We start from the raw sequence: 23,123 nt of genomic DNA, 5'->3' as shown, positions 1-23,123 counted from the left end.
GAGGTGCAGCTCCAGTCCAAGCAGCCTGACCCAAGCTCCTTCTCTTTAAGCCTTATGCCAAAGCAACCCGGTTCTCTGTAAGGTTTTCCCCAAGGATCACATTCATTACACAAGTCATTCAAGGCCCGTTGCTTCTGGAATCTCAACAACTCCATGGAGTCACTTTTCAAAAATGTTTTCTTTAGGATAGTCTCGTTTGGAGTGTGCATGGTGTCGAGGGACCCTCGAGGAAGCTGAGGACGGGGAATCAAGATCAAGGCCAGCTTGGTCTACACCAACTTTCAAAACCAGGCTCGTCTGGGTTGACAAGATGACTGAGTGGGTAAAGTCCTTGCCACACAAGCCTAACAACCCAACACGCAGCTTTACAAAGAAACATGTAAAACTTGCAGAAGAACAGACCCAACCCTACAAAGCTGTCTCTCTGGCCTCCACACGTGTGCACGACACAAGTAGGTACACACACACACAATGTACACACGTACATAATCATAGTAATTAATAATGATGATAATATAAATGTAAAACTTTTTTTCAAACCCAGCTCTTAAATTCATGGTAACAAATAAATGTTTTTTTTTATCTGTTTGTTTTCTTTTTGAGCTAGGTCTCTTTGTGCAGTCCCGGCTAGTGTGGGACTACTGTGTGGATTAGGCTAGCCTTGACCTAGCTTTAGCCTTACCATGATCTTTTTTCCTAAACGTCCACATTGCTCGGATTACAGATGTGTGCTACCACACGCCTAGCAAATGAAACCCTTTTGTTTTCGTTTCTGTTTGGTGTATTGAGAGAGCTTCATTGTGTGACTCTCTAGACAGAATGCAACTTAGCTGTTTGAGTTTGGGGCTATTAATACTCCCACTTTACAGATGAAGAAACGGACTCTAATGAGATGAATAAAGATTCAGAACTCAGAAACTGAGCTCTGAACTGACCCCACGGTGATGTATTGTTTTTCTGAGGGCCTCCCGTTCTAGGGCTATTTTTTCTAACATCTGGTTTATTTTACTTAATGGACGCTGAATTCTGTGCCCATGGTTTCCTTTCTGCCTTTGCTGCCAGATGCCTCAAGTCAAGAGCAGGGCCTGGAGCTCAGCGGTGCTTGGAGGCAGGGCGCGCCTGTGGTCTGGGGCCCTGCAGGATTTCATCCTGCGTTCTTTCATTATCCTTTTGCTAATGCTGTACAAGGTTTTAAGCACAGTTTTAATCTTGCTATTGTCTTAGGCGCTAGCTACAAGGTGACAACAAAACAGATGGGAGTTCTTATTGCCCTGGGAGCTCAGACAACTCAGTCTCTCTCCGCGTAATTGTCTCTATCTGCAGAACTAGGATGATGCCTTGTACAAAAACTTGCGAAGGATTGAATGAAACAATAAGGCAAAAAGGCATTGCAAATCCAGCAATGTGCTAGAAACGGAAGGTGGCCCTATTAGCTTGTTGCTACTCCCTGTTCCTCCAGTGCCTGCTTCCTCACGGCTTGGGAAGGAGGGACAGCGCTGGCTGCTTGCCTCCCAGGGCTGTGTCACTGGGATACCCAGAGTTGTGGGGTGCAAAGAAGCTCAAAGGTGGACTCAAACTACCCATCCCCGGGCAGCGGTCAGCTGAAGCTCCACCCACCAAGAAACTAACTGGCTGAAGACGGTTGCTCATCAGGTTACAGGAGGCCCTCAAGATAGAATCTGCGAGGTGCTTCAGCAGATTCCAATTCCAGGGGAGCAGTAGCCATGAGGCCACCAACCCGGCCTCCCTGCTCCACTTCTGAGCCTGCACACCAGCCCACCTCTTTTCTGCTCCTCTTCATAGTACCTGGTTCCCTTCCCTGCAGCATTTCCGAATGAGCATGCAAGCTTGGGATATATACCGTGTGTAGCAGCTGCCCCTGGAGCCAGGGAGAGGATGTCAGACTCCCTGCGGCTGGAGTTACAGGTAACCGTGGGCTGCCTGGCACAGGTACTGGGAACCAGACTCCGGTTCTCTGGAGGAGCAGTAAATGCCCCTAACTGCAGAGACATCTTTTTAGCATCTCCCCCACTCAGCCTTTTTTTTTTTTTTTTTGAGAATTACTTAATTCTAGAAACTTCTAGGCCTTGCCCAGCTGATGCATCAGCCTACAGGTCTGGATCTCTTTCCAGAGCATTCCAGTACATCTTCCTGACTATTACATTCACATGACCAGTCGTTTAGCAACAGGGAGTTTTGTGAAAATGTTGTCTACCTTCTCCTTCCTCCACACTTCTTTCCCTCTCTCTTTCCTTCTTTCCTTTTCTTATTCCTGTCGTCCTTTCCAAAATATCTGAGACAAGTATGGAACCACTCACCCTGAGACAAAGGAAGAGATTGGTGTATTAGAACACCTGATTCAGCCAGGTATAGAGGCTTGTATCCACAGTCATAGCACTTGTGGGGCTGAGGCAGGGGGATCATTGCAAGTTTCATGCCAATCGGAGTAATATGGTGAGAGTCAGAGCAGCCTGGGCTATGGAGAAAGACTTTATGAATGAAGAAATGAATAAACAAGAAACTGATCTTGATTTTGCTCCTCTGCTTTAAAGCTACACAGCTCCAGGGAATTCCCCCAGTTCTTCTCATCTATAAAATGGATTTCCTGCTGTATTGAGAAGGTGAAATGAGGTAATGCATTTGGGAAGTTCTTTATAAACATGTTAGGTATTGGTGGTGTTAGATTCAGGAGCAATGAACTGTGTCCATAACCTGGGAAGTCCCTCTCCTTCTCCTGGCTTTTATTCTGCCCTAATTTCAGTCCTGTGACAGTGGTCATTCCCACACCTGACTACCAAGGGAATAGATGGGGTTATTTGCTGGAGACCACACAAGCAAAGGCAATTTGAGTCCACCACGGCAGACTCCAAATCATGCTCACCAAAGGTTCTTGGGAGGCTGGTACTGAGTCTAACCTCACACAAAAACCCTGTCCAGACCTCACGAATCTGGACTATGGCCTGGCTGACTTTGGCCTCCCTTATCAGCATCCCAGGGCTCAGACAGGGGTAATCTTCACCCTCCTTTGATAGCACTTGTGGGACATAAGCCTAAGTGGATGTAGCGTGAGACTTATAACCACATCCCTGGCTATTAATAAGATTCCTGTTTCCCAGCACACAGAGTCCCCTAGAAATTCTCTTCTTCCAAATGTACTTCATTACGAGAATCAAAGTACCCCCCTCTGGCGTGGCCAGGGTCTCCTGGGAGGAGAGAGTGAATTGGCTAGACTGGGAAGTGAGGCTCTCTTATTGCTTCCCCAGTGTGGTACAGATGTGAGGTGTGTGTGTGTGTGTGTGTGTGTGTGTGTACGCATGCTCACCCTCCTTTCCTGTTTCATGCAAACAGAAGCAGAGCTCAGCCAGAGTTTCTCTTATTAAAAAAAAAAAAAAGTCTTCCAAATAAGGTTGGAATGTTTTTCCTTGGGGTACTCTCATTCCCTGAAGAGGGTTGGGTGTCTACCCAGCCTTGGATAGGGGAGGGGAGGACACGCTCATGCACGTGCACACACACACACACACACACACACACACACACACACACACACAGAGAGAGAGAGAGAGAGAGAGAGAGAGAGAGAGAGAGAGAGAGAGAGAGAATAGCCTAGTCACTAGTCATAGTCAGCAAGACTGGATTAGGAAGGTATTCACAGCCTGCCCTTCCCTGGTTTAGCTCAAACCTACCCCCAAAGCACCAGAAACCCGAAGTAAGTTTGGTTTTCATAATTTCCCCCTAAAAGCCACCTGCAGGGTGCCCACACAGCCTGTCCCGCCTTGGCTTGCTAGCTGCAGAGTGCTCCACATCCACAGTGGCCTCTGGGCACTGTGCTGGCTGCTCTGTGCCCTTCCCTATACCTTTCTTACTGCCAGCTGCCTATCAGCAGCTGACTGAAAGTGTTGATCCTGGGCAGACTGGGGAGGGCTTGTTCCAGTGTAGCTGCTCTCCTCAGTGACTCAGCTGGAGGCCACTGCTGGTGGCATGGGGGTGGCACTTCCAATGGGGTGCCTCGAGTCACAAAGCCAGCCCTGTCCCCAACTTCTCCAGAAGAGACATGTGCCTCACACTGCCAGGACACACCACAGAGCTGTTTTCCTCCTCTGAAGTTGGAGGAGCCCAGTGTCTCACTAAGATGAGTCAGCCAAAGGCTCCAGGAGGATGGAGCCCTGGCCAGCCTGCTGCAGGTGGGGCAAAGACAACTTCTCACCACCCAGGTGCCTTCCATTATTCCAATAAGACACAGCCTTCCAGGGGACAGAGAGTGCTCAAAGAAGCCGGCCAGGGTGTGAGGATGCCTGGAGCAGCAATCCTTGTCCATGCCAGGGTCTCCTTTTCAGCTTCTCTTTGATTCTGGCTACCAATCCACGTTCTGTTTTTGCAACTGCCTAGGTGTAGACCTCAGCACCTCTTTGGGTTTCTCCAGTGCCCTGCGGTTACCTGGTGGTCTACAAAGGAACACCGTGCCAGGGTGACCAAAAGAAGATGAACACAGGCCATCAACTGACAAGGTCCAATAGTCCCCAGACGTGGGAGCCCAACAAAGGCAAGACTCTTCAGAGGCCCCTCCCTGGCTTCTTCCTGGGAACTCTGCCTATTTCTGGGGGTCGGCACCCTCTCTTTTCTCCATACGCATCTGCAGTCTCCTCATAGCCACGCTTCCCAGGAAAGACACCCTTAGGTCTCCTCTTCACCCACTCAGGACCAGTTGTGGGTAAGAAGGACTAGTTGACTCCCAGTCAGTCACCGCTAGCATGGGATGGGCTGAGGTAGGGAGTGGCTACCCTTCTCTCCCAGTTTCAGGTACATAGAACACATCTTCCCAACAGCGGCCCCTCCCCCGTGTACCTGCAAATGGCCACGCAAAATAAAACAATGCTTAGGTAACAAGAGAAAATAAATGTCCTTTGAAAGCGCAGAGGTCTCCTGGGGAGGACTGAGAGTGCAGGCTAAGGCACTAGGTAGCAACCTCACTTCGTGCCCTCAGGCTTGGGGGGGCGGGGAGGATACGGGACCGTAAGACTGGAACTGAGTCTGGGCAGGGCCAGAGGAAGCTCAGTTACCCTGGGTTGATGTGGGAGTGATTTCTTATTAATAAAGAAACTGCCTAGGCCCATTTGATAGGCCAACCCTTAGGTAGGCGGAAAAAAAACAGAAAAGAATGCTGGGAGAAAGAAGCTGAATCAGAGAGTTGCCATGATTCTCCTATCTGACACAGACGCAGGTTAAGATCTTCCCTGGTAAGACACCTCATGGTGTTACAGGGATATTAGAAATGGGTTAGATTGATATGTAAGAGCTAGCCAATAAGAGGCTGAAACTAATGGGTCAAGCAGTGTTTAAAAGAATACAGTTTCCTTGTAATTATTTCAGGGCATAAGCTAGCAGGCGGCCTGGGTGCTGGGGATGCAGCCCCGCCGCTCTTATTACAACACTGGGTAGTTTAAAGAGGGGTCTTGTGTGTTCACTTATTTGATCTTGAGGCCTGGATAGGGTGGTGGGAGGGATCACTCTCCGAGAAGATCCTGGACAGGAGGCATAGCAGGTAGTGAGTGCACCATTAGGTTTTGGTAGAGCAAACATGGTCCCTATTACTGCACCCCTCCAGGTGATGCCATCACTCACCTTGTGTGGCATGGGCGTGTGGAGCGGGCTGGTATACACTGCCTGGGTCACTGAGGGAAGAGTCTTCAGAGGCAGAGAGGAGCCAGATGATGGGAACCAGAGGGGACTGTGAACATATAGGCGGGCAGAGGCCTCCCCCAGCCAGCTCCAGAGAGGCAGATCACAGGAAGGTCAGCTCACCCAGAATGACTCCTACCCCTCACCCTGTAGCCCTGAGCGGGCTGCCCACGTCACCGTACACGGAAAGTGCGGGATAATCCCGGAGCCCATTCTGCAGGTGTTAAGGATTGCATTTCACCTCTGGCATTTTGCATCTCACACACAGAAGGCTGAGGAGCTCCAGCGGACATCATGATGCTACACATGCGGGGCATCTGGGTTTGTCCTCTCGCTTCCCTCAAGCTCACTCCACACACCCCCCCCCCACACCCAAATGCTTTGAGTTGATAACATACAATAGCTCTTAGAAACCACTCCCAAAGGCACCTGCTGGTAATGTCCAGGGTCTGTCAGGCCCAGAAGATCAGTGGAACAGAACTCTAAAATGACAGATATGCAAGTTCTCTGGGGTGAGCTAGCATCTCTCGGGCCATGAAAACTAAGGGAAAAAACTATTCTGTGTTGACCAGAGAAGGCTGAAGGCCTTAACAATATGTCTGATCCTTCAGCCCCAGCAACTGGCCTTTATCTCAAGGCCAAGTGGACTCCATGGAGAACTCTCCATCCTGAGTGTTGGTGTGGCCCTGGAGACTCTCAAGACCTTGGGGACTTTGTCTAAAAGGAAGAAGTGAAATATTAATGAAGAATAAGTAGATGTCAATTCAGACACGAGAGGAAAATGAATGAGAGTCGCATGGGCATGGTATTTGGGAGACTCAGAGGTTGGATCGGGACTGTGTGCTGTATCCAGCACATTCTTCTACGTCGTTGTTGCCACAAACACCATAAAAATACGCCAGCAGCTGGACCAGCCTGACCTAGACTCTGCAGCTCGTGTGCCTCCTTCTCCTTCAAGGTATGAATATTTATTGTACACAAGGGGATGTTTTGAGCTGGGGGTCAGCTGGCTCGGCATCAAGGTACATTGATGGATGGCTTCTCTTTCGATCCTGTTTCCTCTGCTGATACTGCCTTGCTCTGGGCCCTTTGACAGCTCACTGTATAGGCAGTGAGAGGATGGGGGCCTTGGGACGAAAGTCGGGTGTTAGGGAAAACAAACAGGGCATGAGAATTCCCTCTGAAAGGCTAGAGTCAGGGCAGGTGGTGGGAAGGACACACATGGGGACTCCCCTGTCCATTAGCTTCTGGAGTCACCTGGGCAGCTTGTGTGATCTCATGGTCTTAACGTACTTGTCTGTGGTGCGTACGAGTTGAGCTAGATCATCTTTGAGAACTGTTCCAGCCTTGACATTTTCCAAGACCAAGAATGAGAACACGGAGTCAGAACACTGTGGTCCATGAGACAATACGAAGCCTGCCTCCAAATGGTCCCAGCGTTTCAAGTCCGTTGCTATTCTGGTCACTCTTCTGCCTCAAGGCCCTGGTCTCTCTGAATTGTTGCTGATCTAGGGGACACAAGACAGTCCCTTTCCCCCAAAATAAATCCTGGAGTTTCAAGTTGTGACAGTGTCCAGAGGGCCTAACAGTATCCCTCCAGGGAAAAATGTCACTGTGTGTTATCAGGCGACAGAAGAAGCAGACAAATGCATATGCTCTTTCAGTGAGGTAGAGAGATTGTGCAGAGTGCCCGTGCTGCGGGAGCAGAGTTTGGGCTTACTGCAGGAGCTGGGTGCCTAATGATCTTCCATTCATTCTTGTGTAAGGCAAAGATTAGCTTTTTATACCACTGAGAGGCACAGAGTACTAATGAGGGGCACAGAGGGCTGGGTACGGGGCAGCATGGGCTTACCCAGTCAGCTCTACGCTGTCAAGATGCAAGAGCGGAGGGGTGGGCATGGGGTAAAACCTGGGTTGTGCTATGTTTGCCAGTGTAAGCTGGGCTCTGCAGCCAGCAAGCTCCAGCAGGCAACAGGGCTTGTGGATGCGAAGGGACTTGTCACAGGAAGAGCAGACTGGTCTCTGCTGTTCTGAGCCTCGGGCAGTCGTAAGGCTATTTCCTCTAGAGCTACAAGAGAAACCCTATTGCAAAAAGACAAGTTTGGAAATAGAGCACCCATGGCCAGTAGAGCAGTTATTGAGTAACTATGCTTAAGGCCAGGTCACAGCCCTGTCTGCATCAATTTGCTTTGTACCACATAAGAAACCTTTTAACCTCAGGTACTCAGGAAAGGCTGCTGCTCCCAAGTGGCCAGGTGAAGCGTGTGGAACAGTTGGTACACAGCCGTTACCTCTGCAGAAGGAAAAGTTCACAGACATGGGACATGGGCTCACCTCCTGCACCCACCATCGGGATCCCAGTGAAGACCCAGTATGGGATGCAGTCCTTGTCCCTCTCTTTCCCTTTCTGGGCCCTTGGTAGATTCACTAGCCCTTTGCTTGAGGGATCTTGGTCCCTCAGGCAGTCTCAGAGTAGACAAAGCCTGTGAGGTATTTACTATTCCCAATATGGAAGGTCTGCCTGGCCAGGGTGGAAAGAATCCAATGAGGGTGGACACCTCTTCCCACTAGCCCAAGGGAGAAGATGCCCTGAGAGGATGCTGGGAGAGACCAGGGCATCTGGTGACTAATGAGGATAACGGGGCTAAGTCAGAGAGAGGAGCGGGACAAATAAGCACCCAGAAGAGGCAACCAGACAGCCAGCAGCTCCCACTGGGATGCGAGTAAGCAAGGGAGGGAGTCCTGCAGCCCCTGGTGGCTGTGTGGTTTCCAACTCGGGCAACTGTCAGCGAGGTTGCAGATTGTTCTCATAGAATTCCCAAGATGCAGGGCAGGGCAGGCCTAACCAGCCTTGTGAATTATTCAGGATGTTCTAGGTGTGGGATTTGCCCTAGGGAGCTGTCTTCACAGCTCATGCAGGGCCACTCTGTCCCTTTTGTACCTTCTGGAACTCTAGTGTGCCTATGAGTTGCCCCGAAGGACTCCTCTAGCAAGCTCTCCTTCAGTCCTGCATGTAAGCGTTCAGACACTTGGGGGTTTAAGGCTGAATTCTAGGGACACCAAGGCCTCGCTGCAGAGTCCTGAAGAATGAATTTCCTTAGCCTGAGAGGTACTGAAAGACTTGGGGAAGCTCACTCCTAGACTTGCCTACACCATGCTTTTCTCACAGACAGGATGGCCTTGTGGGTACACTGCAAAACCAACCTTCCTGGGCCTTCATGTCTCACGTCAAAAGCCATCCCCTTTAGGAAGCTCTCCTACGGTAGCATACCCTCTCCTGTCTCCCATGAATGACTTTCTCCAGTCAGGCTCCACCAAGATGGTTTTTGTCCTGGCTTGTGGTGACCTTGATGCTGGGAATCATGGTCAAGTATCAGTCTGCCTTTCTCTCCATTACACAGCAAATGATGCAGTAGAGCCTCGCTCCTCTCCTGGTAGGACGTCTTGTTTCCCAAGTCACTGTACCTTTCCAGCCTTGCTCCCATGGCATTGCTGCTAGCTTCCTAGCCCCTTTGCCACTGTCTCTTCATGGTTCCCAAGTCATTGACCCAGGCCCAGCTTGGTTCCTCTTCTCTATCTAGACTTATCCCTACTGGGATCTCAAGCAGTCTCAAGACTTTAGTTCCTAGTACACACTCTCTCCTCTATTTATTTCTTCATCTCCAGAACTCTAGATTCTATATCCAGCTTCCTCCTGACATCTCCACACAAATGTCAAAAAGGTGTCTCAACTACAGCGTGTCTAAGCCTGAGGTGTGATCACCCTTCCTATCCTAGGATTTTTCCACTCCGTAAATGGCGAGGCCCATCCTGGATTGTTCAGGCTGGGAGCCTCAGTTCTTCTCTTTCCCCTACATTTTAGGCTCTAACACCCAATCTGCCAGCAGATAGTATTGCTTCTCCTTTCAAAACATGTCCAGATGCCAGACATGACAGCACATGCCTTTAATCCCAACACCTGGGAGGCAGAGATAGGAGGATTGCCCACAAGTTCAAGGCCAGCCTATGTTACACAATGAGTTTCAGGTCACTCATGGCTCCAGAATATGGACCTATCTCAAAGAGCAAAACCAACCAAATAAATAGCAATAAAACTGTCCAGAAATTAGCCACATCTTCCATCGCTACCCTGACTCCATTCCTGTGGTGTTCTTCAAAGCTCTGTTCTTGTTCCTAGATCTCCTCCCTCCCCACCCATTCCTCCAGCTTCAGCCATCTTTCTCCCCATTCCCTTTATATTTAAGTCCCTGAGCTCCTTTGGTCACATTTTGCTTCTCCTGCAACTTCTGTTTGAGTGCAACATCTGAGAGCAAGGGCTGTGCTTGTCCCTTTAATGTCCGGGTATTGTAAGACCCAGGTCTGCTTCAGGAGGGAGCATGAAGACCTGGTGCTGGATACAGACTCCTGAGGCTTCTCTCTTGGGACTCTGTGAGGACACACCTGGAAATCCGGGATCCAAGACAGGCATTCTGAAGGAGAGTGTGAACCGCTGGCTAGCCCGCCCTTGGGAGGCTTCGTCTCAGCAGGTCAATGGTAAGAATCTCGCTTGGCACTTGAGAAAGCTTTTGTGGGTACTCTTGGGTCTCTCTTGGCTTCAGAAAGTGGGCGTGTGAAGAGGATGCAACTGGAACACTTTCATTCCTGGAGGCCAGCCTTCCCTTGGCGTGCTGAGGCAGCAAGGACCTGTGTGTCCCCAAGACTACAGAAGGGCTCTCTTGCCTCTTCCATCAGACTGTGAGGCCAGATGTAAGGACAGGACTGGAGCCGAAGGCGTCTTATTCCCAGCCTGTGCCTACTGCCTGAAAACCACACTGCAAGGGGTTCTGTCACAGTGTAAAGGAATCAAAATATATGTAGAGATGTTCTCTCTAGATCTTTCTTCCAAGCCAAAGAAGTCAGAGAATCAGACTCCCCTACTTCTGACCACCTTATCTATCTCGGCCTGCAGGTCTTCACTGCCATCAGAGTAGCCCCAAATTTCCTTTTCTAGACCAGCCTTGAGTGACTGTTCCCCATTTCTCTACTGTCTGCAGCAGGACACAGCTTGCACAGTTGTGTTGTCAAGGACTGTGAATGAGTCTCTGGCCATGCGAGTGCTCCGTGTATGGGTGTGTGTTATCACGTTAGGCATGCTCGACTGTTCCTTCGTGCCTGCACATTCGGAGGTTAGCGTCTTTGCAATCTTTCCTGTAGTGGCCAACAAGCACTCAGTGAAGCAGCTGACTAGCACACAGTTAGTACCCAGAAAATGTTTAACTGAGAGAGGAAGGACTTCAAAGCCAGTGTCTCCGGGAAGCCAGTGTCACTGGAGGAAAGGGAAAGGAATGCACACACACACAGAAACTGTCTCTCCAATAATCTGATTTTGAGACAAATGAAGCAGTGTAACCAAACCATAGGGAAACAACCAAACAAAACACCCAAATCCCTTGACGAGGCCCACAGCATCTAGTTTCTGCACCGAGCAGTGATCTAAACACACCGAAGACCTAGATCCAAATCTTGGTTTTACAGTTTTATCTCTGGGTGAAATTAGCTGGCTTACTTAACATTGGACCTTCATTTCTGTAGTCACACATAGAAGACAATCACTGGCTTATGGTGAGGATGAGTGCACCTCAGGAGCTCGGGGAGTATAAGCGGCTTTTCCTCAGGAGTGGGGGATGTGCAAAGAGCTAATTGGGAGGGAGCCGAGCGAGGGCAGTGGAAGCCTGAGCTTCTTGGGAGAAGGAGGAAGAAAGCCTGGTGCTGTGGTGGGAACCATGGCTATTCCCCAGAGAGTCTGAGGGAGGACGATAGGGAAAATTAAGGGAGAAGAAGGAATGCCTGAACCCATGTCTGTTACCCCAGGTTCTAGGCTTCTGTGGAGACCTTACAGGAGTACACAGCTCTATTTCCACGAAAGCAAGAAAGCCAGGGCTCTTTCTACGGGAGATACTGAGAAGGTAGAAAAAAAAATCTCAGAACTTTGGCAAACTTTCCTGAACTGCACAGAGGTCTTCACTTTCTTAAGGTCACACATAGCGTATGGTTAAGCCAAGAAATACAAAGATACAATACTTCTTGCTTATCTGTGGTTTCCCTTTCTGTGGTCTCAGTTACTCACAGTCCACCACATACCTGAAATATTAAATGGGAAATTCCAGGAATAAACAATTTGTATTTTAAACTTAATTCCTTTCTAAGCAGCCCAACAAAACACTACGCCATCCGTCTCTGCTCTGCTTATCCCTTTGTCTAGTGTACCCACGCTGCATACATCAGCCACCTATTAGTCCCTTGGTAATTGTCTTGGTTATAGACTAGACCAAGGTAGTACAATGGTGCTTGAGTCTAAGCAACCCTAATCTTACTTAATAATGGCCTAATATACAAATTAGCAATACTATTTTACTGTGTTTTATTGTTCTGTTTTATAATTATTGTTATCAATCTGTCACTGTGCATATTTCTAAATGTTACTTTATCATAACGTATAGAGAGATTGGTACTAGGCACGTCCATAGGAGAGCCTTTGAATATGTTCATCTTGGATAAGCGTGTGGGGTGTGTATGCCCTTACAGGGTCTAACTACCAGCCAGACAGGTGACCCGCACTGAAGTGGACAATAAAGCCTGGGAATGGGAGAAAAGTAGCTCACAGGCTGAGCCGGCAGGAAAGGCACAGAACAAAGTTCAAGCTCTGGGTCAGTGCTGCCCTAGGTAGGTCAGGAATTATGCTACCATTGCAGAACAGAAAAGAGAAACTGCTCCAGTCTGTTGATGGTGAGTCACAGTCTAAATACGCCCAAGGTCTCAGAGCGCGTAAGTACAGAAGCTAGAAAGCAACATGAGTTTGTTTGGCCCCAGGAGGGAGGAAGCTCTTGTTGCATGGCCCCACTCCTTACTGCGCAAGAGGCTCTTCCGCCAGCTAAGGAGTCCTTTCCACCCTGCACTGCGCAGGCTCCCTGGAATCATGTTTTCCCCACAAACAATCCTCTCTCTCTCTCTCTCTCTCTCTCTCTCTCTCTCTCTGTGTGTGTGTGTGTGTGTGTGTGTGTGCGCGTGCGCGCGTGCGTGCGTTCATGTGTGTGTGTGACATCTGGTAGAGACTCGGGAAAGCAGGAAGATGTCCAAGTCAGTTGGTACCACCGAACACAACACACTGATGGCTCCGATTACAGCAGGGACAGTGACTGACAGAGACAGCTGCATGCGCTGGGCTCTGAGGCCTCTGTAACAATAACTACAAAACTACAGAGATGTTAGCTAACCCAGTGACAGTGGCTCTATTATAATGACAAATCTAGAGCTTTATATAGAAATAATGAGACTAGAGTAGGAAGAGTTGGAGAGCCGGAGGCAACCCCTTAGGATTGCCGTGATTGCCCGAGAGACTGGCAGGGGCCTTCTTCACGCCAGTAGGAGTGAGGGCTGCAGCGATGAGAGCCATGCCCCTGGCTGGAACGGATGCCATGAACTCCTTGCTTCCTTTCCCAAGGCTAGGCTTGGAAATCACTGGAAGATTTGAGGACTCCAAGTGCCCTAGAATATCCTGTCTGCCTGCCTCTCACCCTCCCACAAGCCAGTGCTGTGTATAGCTCAGAGGCTAAGCTCTCCTGGGACTTCAGTTTGCAATCAGTACAGCTAGACTACCCAGATGTTAACCTCCCTCTCACTGCCTTAAGTTTGGTATAGGCAATCATAAGGCTTTGCTACTTCAAACCAACTTGAGCACTGCGTCAGTGGGCCAGCCTGGCTCCATGTGCTAGTGCTGAATGTGACTTCTGGGGTGCTCGAGGAGCTACTGGGACAGCATCCGTGCCAGGGCATGCCACAGAGCATCCTTCTAATACTCCATGCTAACGGTGCCTCTTTCCACTCAACCTGTGGGTTGCTGGCTCTCTGTTTCAGTCCAGACTGCCTTGCTAGTCAGTCTCTCGCCCTCACCAGAACAAGCTGTGTACCCCAATTCTGAGCAAGTGCACAGGGTGTCCCTTCCCAAGTTTGGTTGTACCTCCTATAAAAAGATGACTGGAACTCCTCTAGGAAACCTTCCCAGGTTCACCTACAACACCAGTAGAAAGTCAAGCGCGGACACAGCTGTTCCTGACTCCTTCATCGGGAAACTTTCCAATACAGAATATGATGGGAGACGTACCTTGGGGACACAGAGATACATGGGAGGGGCGGCTGCTGTGACATTGGGGGATCACATGGAGGAGGGCTCCAGGGAAGGGTTGGAAGGTGGACTGGTCGGTCAGAGTGGTGGTGGGCAGACGTGTGTTACAGTCTGCGGCTGTTAGTTCTCATCAGCGTGACACAAACTAAAGTCAGGCGGGAAGAGGAAACCTCAATGAAGGATTTGTCTCCATCAGATTGGCCTGGAGGTGTATCTGTGGGGCATTTTCTTGACTAAAGGTGGATGTGGAAGGGCCCAGCCCACTGTGGGTGGTGCCACGACTGGGCAAGTGGTCCTGGGTTGTATAACTGAGCAAACCGTGAGAAGCAAGCCAGTAAACAGCATCCCTCCATGGCGTCTACCTCAGTTCCTGCCTCCAGATTCCTGCCTTGACTTCTCTTAACCATGAACTCTAAACTGTAGGCTGAAATAAACCCTTTTCTCCCCAAGTAGCTTTCGGCCAGTATTTTATCACAGCAACAGAAAGCAAAGTAAGGCAGAGACAGGACTGTTGGGCATTTGAGGGACCAGCCGGGCTGGAGCAGGAAAACTGGCATTCCAAGCTTGGGTCTGAAGTACCGTTCTGAGGAATAAAAATCAGAGGGGCGAAACAAGACCTGGTGTTGGCTGCACTCACCTCTCCCCCCCCCCCCCCCCCCCCCCCCCCCCCCCCCCCCCCCCCCCCCCCCCCCCCCCCCCCGCCTCTGCCCGCTGCACAGGCTACTGTGTTTCACATACTCTGGGCGCTCAGTCATTCCCTGCGACTGTGACTTGGGTCTCCCTGGTCCCCAAATAATTAAATTTTCACAGCCAACATCACAACACAGGCAAAAAACACCAGCCTGTTTGCAACAGCTCTGCTCCCCTTGCTTGAGTTCTTGTCTGCGGGGTTTGAGTCATTTCTCCGGGCCCATGCTGACCAGTGAGGCTTTGGACTGTAGGGTTCTCACTCGAAGAGGAAGCCCAGCTCAGACAGACTGCAGGCAAGCCCAAGTGGGAGTGTGGTACCCAGCTCTGCAGACACGGACATGCCTAGACTGGCTTCCCTTTGCTCCTTAGCTAGAATACACCTGCCGTTTTGGGCCTGGTAGGCTATTTGTACCCATCCTTGCCCATCTAGGTCAATTCCTCTCATTTAAGATCTTCCCCCCTGTCTTTCACTCTCATGGGTGTGGAGATTGTGATGGGTAGACAGTAGTTTCTGGCCTGCAGCTGCTGAGCACAAATCACTGTCTCTTTGGTTAGATATTAAGTTCCTGTGAGCTCAAAAGTGTTGCCTTTTATCCCAGACCCAAACTCACCTGGGGCCCCCATAGTCCTCTCAGGATAAGGAGATGGAGGAAGGCTCTTCCCACACTGACTAAGGGGGATCTGCCTTCTTCTGAACCTGGGCAGGGGAAGTGGCAATGGGACCAGGGTGGGGACAACTACATTCCAGGAAGTGCAAAGTTACAGGCGAGAAGGTGTGCTTGCACACAGAGCACCTGTTCCGGGATGAGGCCTGCTCTTCTGTACCAGACAGGAAGGCAGGGGCGCTGTTCAGGGACAGAGGAGGCTCCTAGGAGGGCAAGGTAGACGACAGCTCCTAGCCAGCAGAGCTTCCTAACCAGGGCCACAGCCTCACTGTGAGAACGGAGCTACCCTCCACCCATGCAGCCACTGTGAGGAAAATCCGCTGTAGGTGAGCATGGGGAACTTAAGAGAGATCGATGCTGCAGAGCTCCTGGGCCCACCCTAGTGTTTTGCTGTCCCCCACCCTAGCCCTAGCTTGTCGCTAGCCAGGCTGGCTGTTCACGCTATTCCTGGGGATGGCATTTCAGGACAGCAAAGCTGGGGACAGCACTGGGACATCTCTGTGTCTACCAGAGAGACCAGAGTGCCCCAGAGTTTCTTCCTGAGATGAACATATCACACTCTTTAACAACCAGCGTGAGGCTGCTTTCCCCAGAGCCTCTCCTCACAAATCCCACAGGATGATGTTAAGTACAGACTGTGCCAGGGTACGGTTTGTATGTATATGGTCACCTCTGATAAGGTATACGATTCATGAAACATCCAGGGAGACACACTCCAGCAACCAGCGCTCCAAGTCAACTAGAGTTTGGCCAAGTGCCCCTGCAGACATTCACCCACACGGGCGGGTGCAGAGGGTACAGCCTTACTGACATCTCCAGGGTGTCTTAAACAATCTCAGCATGACATGCTGTCCGCACTAACAGAGGCTCTGGGTAGGCCTCACTAGGTCTTTTACCAAGCTTAGCCTCCATTCTCTTAAAAAACCCAGCTCAGTGGTTGAGTGTGCCCTGCTCTTGCAGAGAACCTGAGACTAGTTCTTAGCACCCACGCTGGGCAGCTCATAACCACCTTTAACTCCAGCTCCACAGGTTCTGATGCCCTCTTCAAGCCTCTGCAGGCATTGCATGAACATGCGCAGCCTACCCTCCCTTCGAACAGACACATGCACACACACAATTTGACTTCCAAATCTAAAAACAAAGAAAGAAAGAAAATTAAACCTTGATGCTTTGAAACTTTCTTGGCCAATTTCAAGTGATCACGGACAGGTCAGGAATCAGACCTTGTGTGTGATCTTAGTCGGTCTTTCAGGCTAGCTTCCAGTATCTCCCAGACTAAGGAGAGGCCGTGTCTAAGATGAGGGACTGTGCTATGAGCTGCAGCTTTCTAGACATAGCAGAGTTGCTTTGTTCCTTCCTCTTTTTTTTTATATAAAATATTTATTTATTTATTATATATACAATATTCTGTCTGTGTGTATGTCTGCAGGCCAGAAGAGGGCACCAGACCTCATTACAGATGGTTGTGAGCCACCATGTGGTTGCTGGGAATTGAACTCAGAACCTTTGGAAGAGCAGGCATTGCTCTTAACCACTGAGCCATCTCTCCAGCCCCCTGTTCCTTCCTCTTTGACATTGAGAATTGCCATGTGTCTTGCTTTGGCTAATGGAATATGAATGGAAGTGACCTATGTCACTTTTGCTTGGAAACATTAAGGAAAACTGTAGGCTTTGCCACAGCCACTTCATCCTAATGTCTAACGGTGGGAGCAACATTGACACAGGGCCTCTTGGGCCCCTTGGTAACAAGGTCCAGTAGAACCCACAGGTCAGCTGTGAAGCATATGGAACACAGACAAGAAACAAACTTTAGTTGTCTTAAGCCACAAATTCCCAGGGTTGTTTGTTATTGCAGCACAACTTGGCTCATACTGATTGGTACAACCTGGATTGATCACCATTTCCAAGCTTCTAAAATCTATCAGTGATTACTAGACAGTACTGACTAGTTTGGTATGGACTTACCTTCAATTTAAAAGACTATATAACATGATTCTTTATAGATAACAAACTTAAGGTTTAGCAAACAGAGAGAAACACCCATACCATAGAATCAAAATCAAAAGACACAAATTCCCTTCCTTCCTTATCCCATCTAGGCAGAGTTCAAGGACTTCCTCACAATGAACTGGGCCATTAGGATGTTTCCATAGTTTCCTATGTATCTCTAGAGGAACAGAGATCTGGATACATGACCCACCCAACTCAGAACTGCCAATGCCCGAGCAGCCAAGAGGACAAACAGGGCTGTACTCACACTAGTGGCGTACTGGATGTCCTTCCAAATTGAGGTCTCCCGGGACAGGTCAGAGGCCTCAAAGAGATTGTCCAGGATGACCTCCCCAATCATGTCATGGCGGGAGAAGCGGTCAAAGTCAAAGACACTGAGATGCAGCTTGCGGTCAGCCAGTTCCTCTTAGGGCACTGGGAAGTGGAAGTTCTCATCAAAGGTGGGGTTCAGGGTCTTGCGGTGCACCCGCGTCTGCAGCTTGCACTTGCGGTCAGGCAGGAGGTAGATCTTGACATAAGGGTCAGAACTTCCACAGAAGTCCTTGGCGGGGAGGTCAAAGGCCTTCAGAATACGCACAATCAGGGTCTCACTCTCGTAGTCGTAGCGGAGGCTGAAGTTGATCTTCCCACAGCTCTTGGCGGCCTCAGACTTGGCATCCTCCCCATCCACTGACTTCTGCTTATAGAGCTCGGGCTTGATGCGGCCAATGCTGGTGGGCTGCTCGGCCGCTGGCGGCAGCTCATTGCCATAGTCTACGCTGGAGACATGCATCTGCCGTGGCAGGTGGCGCTTGAAGGACGTGTGCCTGGTAGAAGACAAGAGGGGGAAAAAGTGTGTCAGGGCTTGGGAAGGAGTGGGATAAAGATAGACCCAACCCTGGCAGCTCATCTTCCCACTCGTGGGCCCCCCTTTCTTCCCTCTCATTGACCCCACTTTTCCTCTTCATACACTTAGTGCACGGAGTTGGAAGCATTGTGTGTCTTAATATATGTAAAGTAGTTGGAAGGGTGCCTGCTGTACAGCAAGCTCAATAAATGTTAGCCATTGTTTTAATCACCGTTCCTGCTTTTCTGATATCTGCTTTCTAGGTTTCTTTCCTGGTAGGCATGACTACTTTCTCCTTAGAGCATAGTAAGAGAAGGACTATCCTTCCTACTGCCTGCATATTCATCTTCATCATCATTATCATCACCATCATCACCATCATCACTGCTGCCACCATCATGATCATTTCTTTAGAATTTAGCCTCCAGCAGAAAGTCAATTAGTTAAAGGCACAGGCTTTGGAGATAGGCTACGTAGGTTCATTTTGGTCAGGCTACTTTGGGAGGTTAGCAAATTCTCTGCACTACAAAAATAAAGATAAATAAAAGTAACAACCGCACAGAATTGTGTGAGGGTAAAGTAGATGCATACAAAGTGCTTCAAACAGGGCCAAGCGTGCAGTTAGCAACGTGTTAGCTCTTAGCATTATCACACGGATTCTTTCCCTGGTTCCTCCCAACAACCTTAGCAGAGTCATTTGCCCTACTCTATAGTTTAGAAAGGGAGGCTTGAAAGGAGCTATGTGCCCAAGGCCATATGGCAGACTCGGCCTGTGGGACCTTAGCATCTTTGTGCCTGGCCTCCCGTCTGAAGACGACATCTCTTTCCCTTTGATTGGTGTCTTTGAGCCTGAAGGAACGTTGCAAGGATCCAGAAATCTACAAGACTCTTGGATTTTGAGGAAACACAATGCCCATCCACATCTTTTAGAGATGCTTCTGGATTTACTTAGAGTAAGCAGGCAGCCATCATGTCTGCTGTCGGCAGGCTTTTGAACTAGATGATGCCAGGTTATGCAACGGCTGTCACGTAGGGAATTCAAAGGGGTTTTACAGAAATCCTTAGCCTTAAAGAGCCTGGACTCTCTTGCTTTACCTCCAGCACATGACAGACTGTAGCTACTAGGCTTCACTGGCCTAGCCTTTGGTGCTTCATGAACGTTCAAATCTCTGGAACTTTGCCTGTACTCTTCCCCTGTCTGAAGTCCTTCCTTTCCTCACATCTCTCAACCCAGTCTCTAGGCTAGTCTTCTGTGTCCGCACATTCGCAGCCACTTGCTAGCATGTTCACAGTATCTCACCTTGGAGGTGACCCTTTCACCACACCTATCCTGATGCCACCTCCCCTCTAGATTGAAGTGTGGCTCACACCATCTGACCCGTCCTCAAAGGACACATGCTATAATTTCTGGACCATGATTCTCAGAGACTGGAAGCTCTTCGACGTGCTGTTCTGGAAAGTACGCAAAGGGGTTAAGAAGCGAGGGGGACACCCTTCACCTGGTAGAAGATGCTGGTTCTGTGGTCTGTCGCTGCAGCCTCGTATGACGCATGATATGCTCTTTGACCGACATCTGCACCTCAGCTGGGATATCTGGGGACGTGTGGCTGATCTTCACAGCCGCCTCCAGGAAGCCCAGGGCATTGGGGTCCTTCAGCTTATCTGCCATGTTGCCTCTGGAGCTGGGACTCTGGAGGGTCTCTGAAGCAGGGTTAGCAGAAGAAGGGCTGGAGGCCTCCTTGTTCCTCCTGGGCATCCAGCACAGCTTCCAAAAGAGAAAGAGAAAAACTGCCACCAGGGCCACGCCACACACAATAACTACCACGGCGAGGAGGCTGACAGAGGGGCCTGCCCTCAGCATGAGGCAGGCAGGGAAGGACAGAGACAGACAGAGGTGAGGATAAGCAGGTGAGGCATTGGAAGAAGGCACACACAGCAGGGACAAAGACGGAAGAAGAGAGAAGAACGGTCGTGAGCAAAGCCGCCAAGTCACGGGAAGAGGAGATGGTTTGGGGGTTGACCACTGATGGTCCATTTTGTCAACTCTCTGCAGCTTGCTGTTCACCAGTCTGATTGCTTCAGCATCGCCCTGCCCCCACCTTTTACTAGCTTGGGGAGCACTGGCTGCTTGCCCTACTGCTCCTGGCTTGTGCCCAAGAAGGGGACAGTGATTGAAATGAGAATCTAAGCAAATGTGCAAATTCCTGAAGCGTTTGTATTTGTACGCTGTTTGAATTTCTATTAGAGCGGTTACTGTGGCCAGACTTACAAGTGTCTTGCTTTTCTTTTTAACTCATTTTATTTTGGTACCAGGGATGAAACCCAGAGCCTTGCCCTTGCTATGCAAGTAACCACCCACTAAACTTTATTTCCAGCTCCCAGCGGTAAGTTTGGCACACAACCCATACACAGTCTATGAGGTAGATACTGGCTACCTCATGCTCCCTTCTTTGTCCAGGCTCTAGCCTTATTCGATCCTGGAACAAAGCAGGAATCCAATAAACACCTAGCTCTCTCCCAAGGGAGAGGAGCCCAGCCCCATTTCCCAGAGGGCAGGTGTGTTAGTGTCTGTTTTCCTAGAGCTTTCTACAAACTGTAGGCTAACCGTGTACTTGTATTAAGTAGGAATCTGGTCACCAGGGTCTATACAGGCCAAAGCTAAGTACAAAATACAAATGAGTCCCATCACTGTCTTTTTCTATTCTGTGGTCCTTTGGAAGCTTTGCTGTAAACCTAGTATTTGTGAACAGCGTGGCCGGGTTGGAAGTGGGCACACAACCTTAACCTGCTCCTGTCCAGACCCAGGGGTGCCCATCATCTCAAGAGAGCGGTGCAGAGTGCCTCCTCATGCACAGAGCGGATACCAGACTCCTACCCCACTCAGAAGGCTCTGAGCCAGGGGCATGCCTGGCAGCGCTGTCACGTGACGCCTGTGGATGAGCCAGCAGAGGAATTCTGTTTGGCTAACGTTGCGAGTGAGAAGCTATGAAATTCCATAACTGCCATCACCCCAGATGTCTGACTTTCTTCCGGAAGAGGCCAATGACTTGCTAACCGGCCCTGGGGCCCTGGGCAGACTGGTGACTCCCTCTGCACAGATGTGTCCCATCAGCTCGACCCTCTGCTCTCTCTCAGCTCGCTCGCCCCTGCAGATCTGGAGGTTGGAACCTATGGACCGGCTGCTAACTGCCTTACAAATCTCGGGACTTACGGCGTGTAATTAGTCAACAAGTACCAAGGCAAGGCTGCCTTTTCAAAGATGGCAGCAGTGGCCCAGAGGAGGGGCTCATAAGCGGCCACAGGTTAGTCAGACCCAGAACTTGGGCCAGGGCCCAGGTGTTCCCTATCCTATTTACTATGACTTGTTTGTCCCAGGTTAAACCCTAGACTCCTGTGGGTTCCGATATAGTGTGTTTCCATTCATGAACCGGCATTTAAGCAGGCATACTTGAATGAGTAACAATTCTTTCTCTTTCAAGTTCAACTAGGCCAGATTGCCAGACTCTGAGCTAGGTTTGGCAAAATGCCTAGGCCCCTCCAGGTACGTTTACTGTATCCAGTACTTAAGGAAAGCCACCCTCCATCCCGAGGACGTAGGGACTTTAGCCATGTTCTGGAGGGACCACCACCGCCTTTGAGCTCCCTGTCCAGTCCTTGTCAAGATCAGTCACCAGGCGCCTCCATGAAAAGGGGTGAAGAGGAGATTATCTGCAAGTCTCTTCCCTCCACCTCTGCCCCCCACTCAGCCCAGTAGCTCTAGCCCATACCCTAGAGCAGCGGTTTTCAACCAGTAGGTCATGACCCCTTTTGGGGCCAAGTGACCCTTTCACAGGGTCACCTAAGACCCTAAGAAAACACAGATATTTGCACTACAATTCACAACAGGAGCAAAATTGCAGTTATGAAGTGGCAACAAAAAATAATTTTACAGTTGGGGGTCACATGAGGAATTGTATTAAAGGGTCACAGCATTAGGAAGGCTGAGAACCACTGCTCTAGAGGCTACTAAGTCTCCAATGAGGCATACATGGAGGAAAAAAAAAAACCAAGATATTATAATATTTATTATGTCATATAAGTAGTCAAAAAGTCACATATGGGTTGATAGTAATAAGCATTTTATTATTGGATTTAGTCAATTTATTCAACATCATTATGTTCAATATTAAAGTAGTTTTTTTTTTTATATCCAATCATGTGATTCTCTAATGAAACAGGTAAAATTATTGTCCTCCCTTTGCATCTAGTAACACCCAGAGAATTCATAGCTTTCCAGGGCCACACAGTCAGTAAGGTGGGCCTGGTCTCCAGCCTCGCCCAAGTGGCTCATCAATGTCACTTCGGTAGAGTGTGTGTATTCCTTGGAGACAAATACACATGCATTGGAAGTACTTGCTCAAATATTTTCCTGTTGCACATTTTTGATCTAACTGGCTTGGAGGCTGCTCTTTCAAGCCCTCACCTCTCTGGGAGCATCTGGAAAGCTCCTGAAGATATGTACTCCTTATCCTAAGTGTCTGGACACCACTGGACCCTCCACATCGGCTCTTTGTTACAGCTGCTCTGGGCCCATTTTCTGCAGTGAGTCACTTTAAAACAAAAGGTATTTCTAGGGCCGTGCTTTCCTTTGATCGTACATTTTACTTGCTCTGGTAATAATTAGAATTTTAATGAGAAGGGAGGAGGTGAGGGGGAATCCAGAGAGCACAGAGTGCATTTAAATATTCAGCTTGATAAAAAAAACAGATCCTGAATTCATAAATGAAAGAAAGATGGGGGGGGCAGAGTACCAAGGGGTTCTTTTCCCCCTCTTCATGTAGTTTCTATTTTAATTGCTCCTCCATGTGACCTCCAGCTGCTGTTCCCTTGGCTCTATGCTTAAGAGAAGACAGAGGGTATGGATTATTGGGAATCAGTCCCTAGCACTCAATACTGACTATGAAAGAACAGGAGGGCCACCCCATGCCTGGAGAATCTTCTCCCAGGACTAGGAGAGCCTGGGCATTGGTATCTCTCAAACAGGCATCTCAAGTAGAACTAGGAGGTTTTGGACACTGAAAGAGTTTATCCATACAGGAGGCATAAGGTGGAAAGA

The 23,123-nt window shown here is 49.4% G+C and overlaps 1 protein-coding gene across 1 annotated transcript in view; it reads right to left on the bottom strand.

Annotated features, from left to right (window-relative positions):
- Syt6 (synaptotagmin 6) overlaps positions 1-23,123 on the bottom strand; it is a 61,532-nt gene that overhangs the window by 30,489 nt on the left and 7,920 nt on the right. The window contains 2 exon segments of the mRNA XM_050157499.1: positions 17,450-18,008; positions 19,528-19,876. Coding sequence (XP_050013456.1) covers positions 17,450-18,008; positions 19,528-19,876 — 908 coding nt within the window.

This window comes from Alexandromys fortis, unplaced genomic scaffold (genome assembly GCF_014885135.2).
Source record: "Alexandromys fortis isolate MF-2015 unplaced genomic scaffold, M_Fortis_MF-2015_v1.1 scaffold_78, whole genome shotgun sequence".
Taxonomy (NCBI): Eukaryota; Metazoa; Chordata; class Mammalia; order Rodentia; family Cricetidae; genus Alexandromys; species Alexandromys fortis.
The sequence above is the reverse complement of the archived record's forward strand: the minus strand, read 5'-3'. Positions and strand labels throughout refer to the sequence as shown.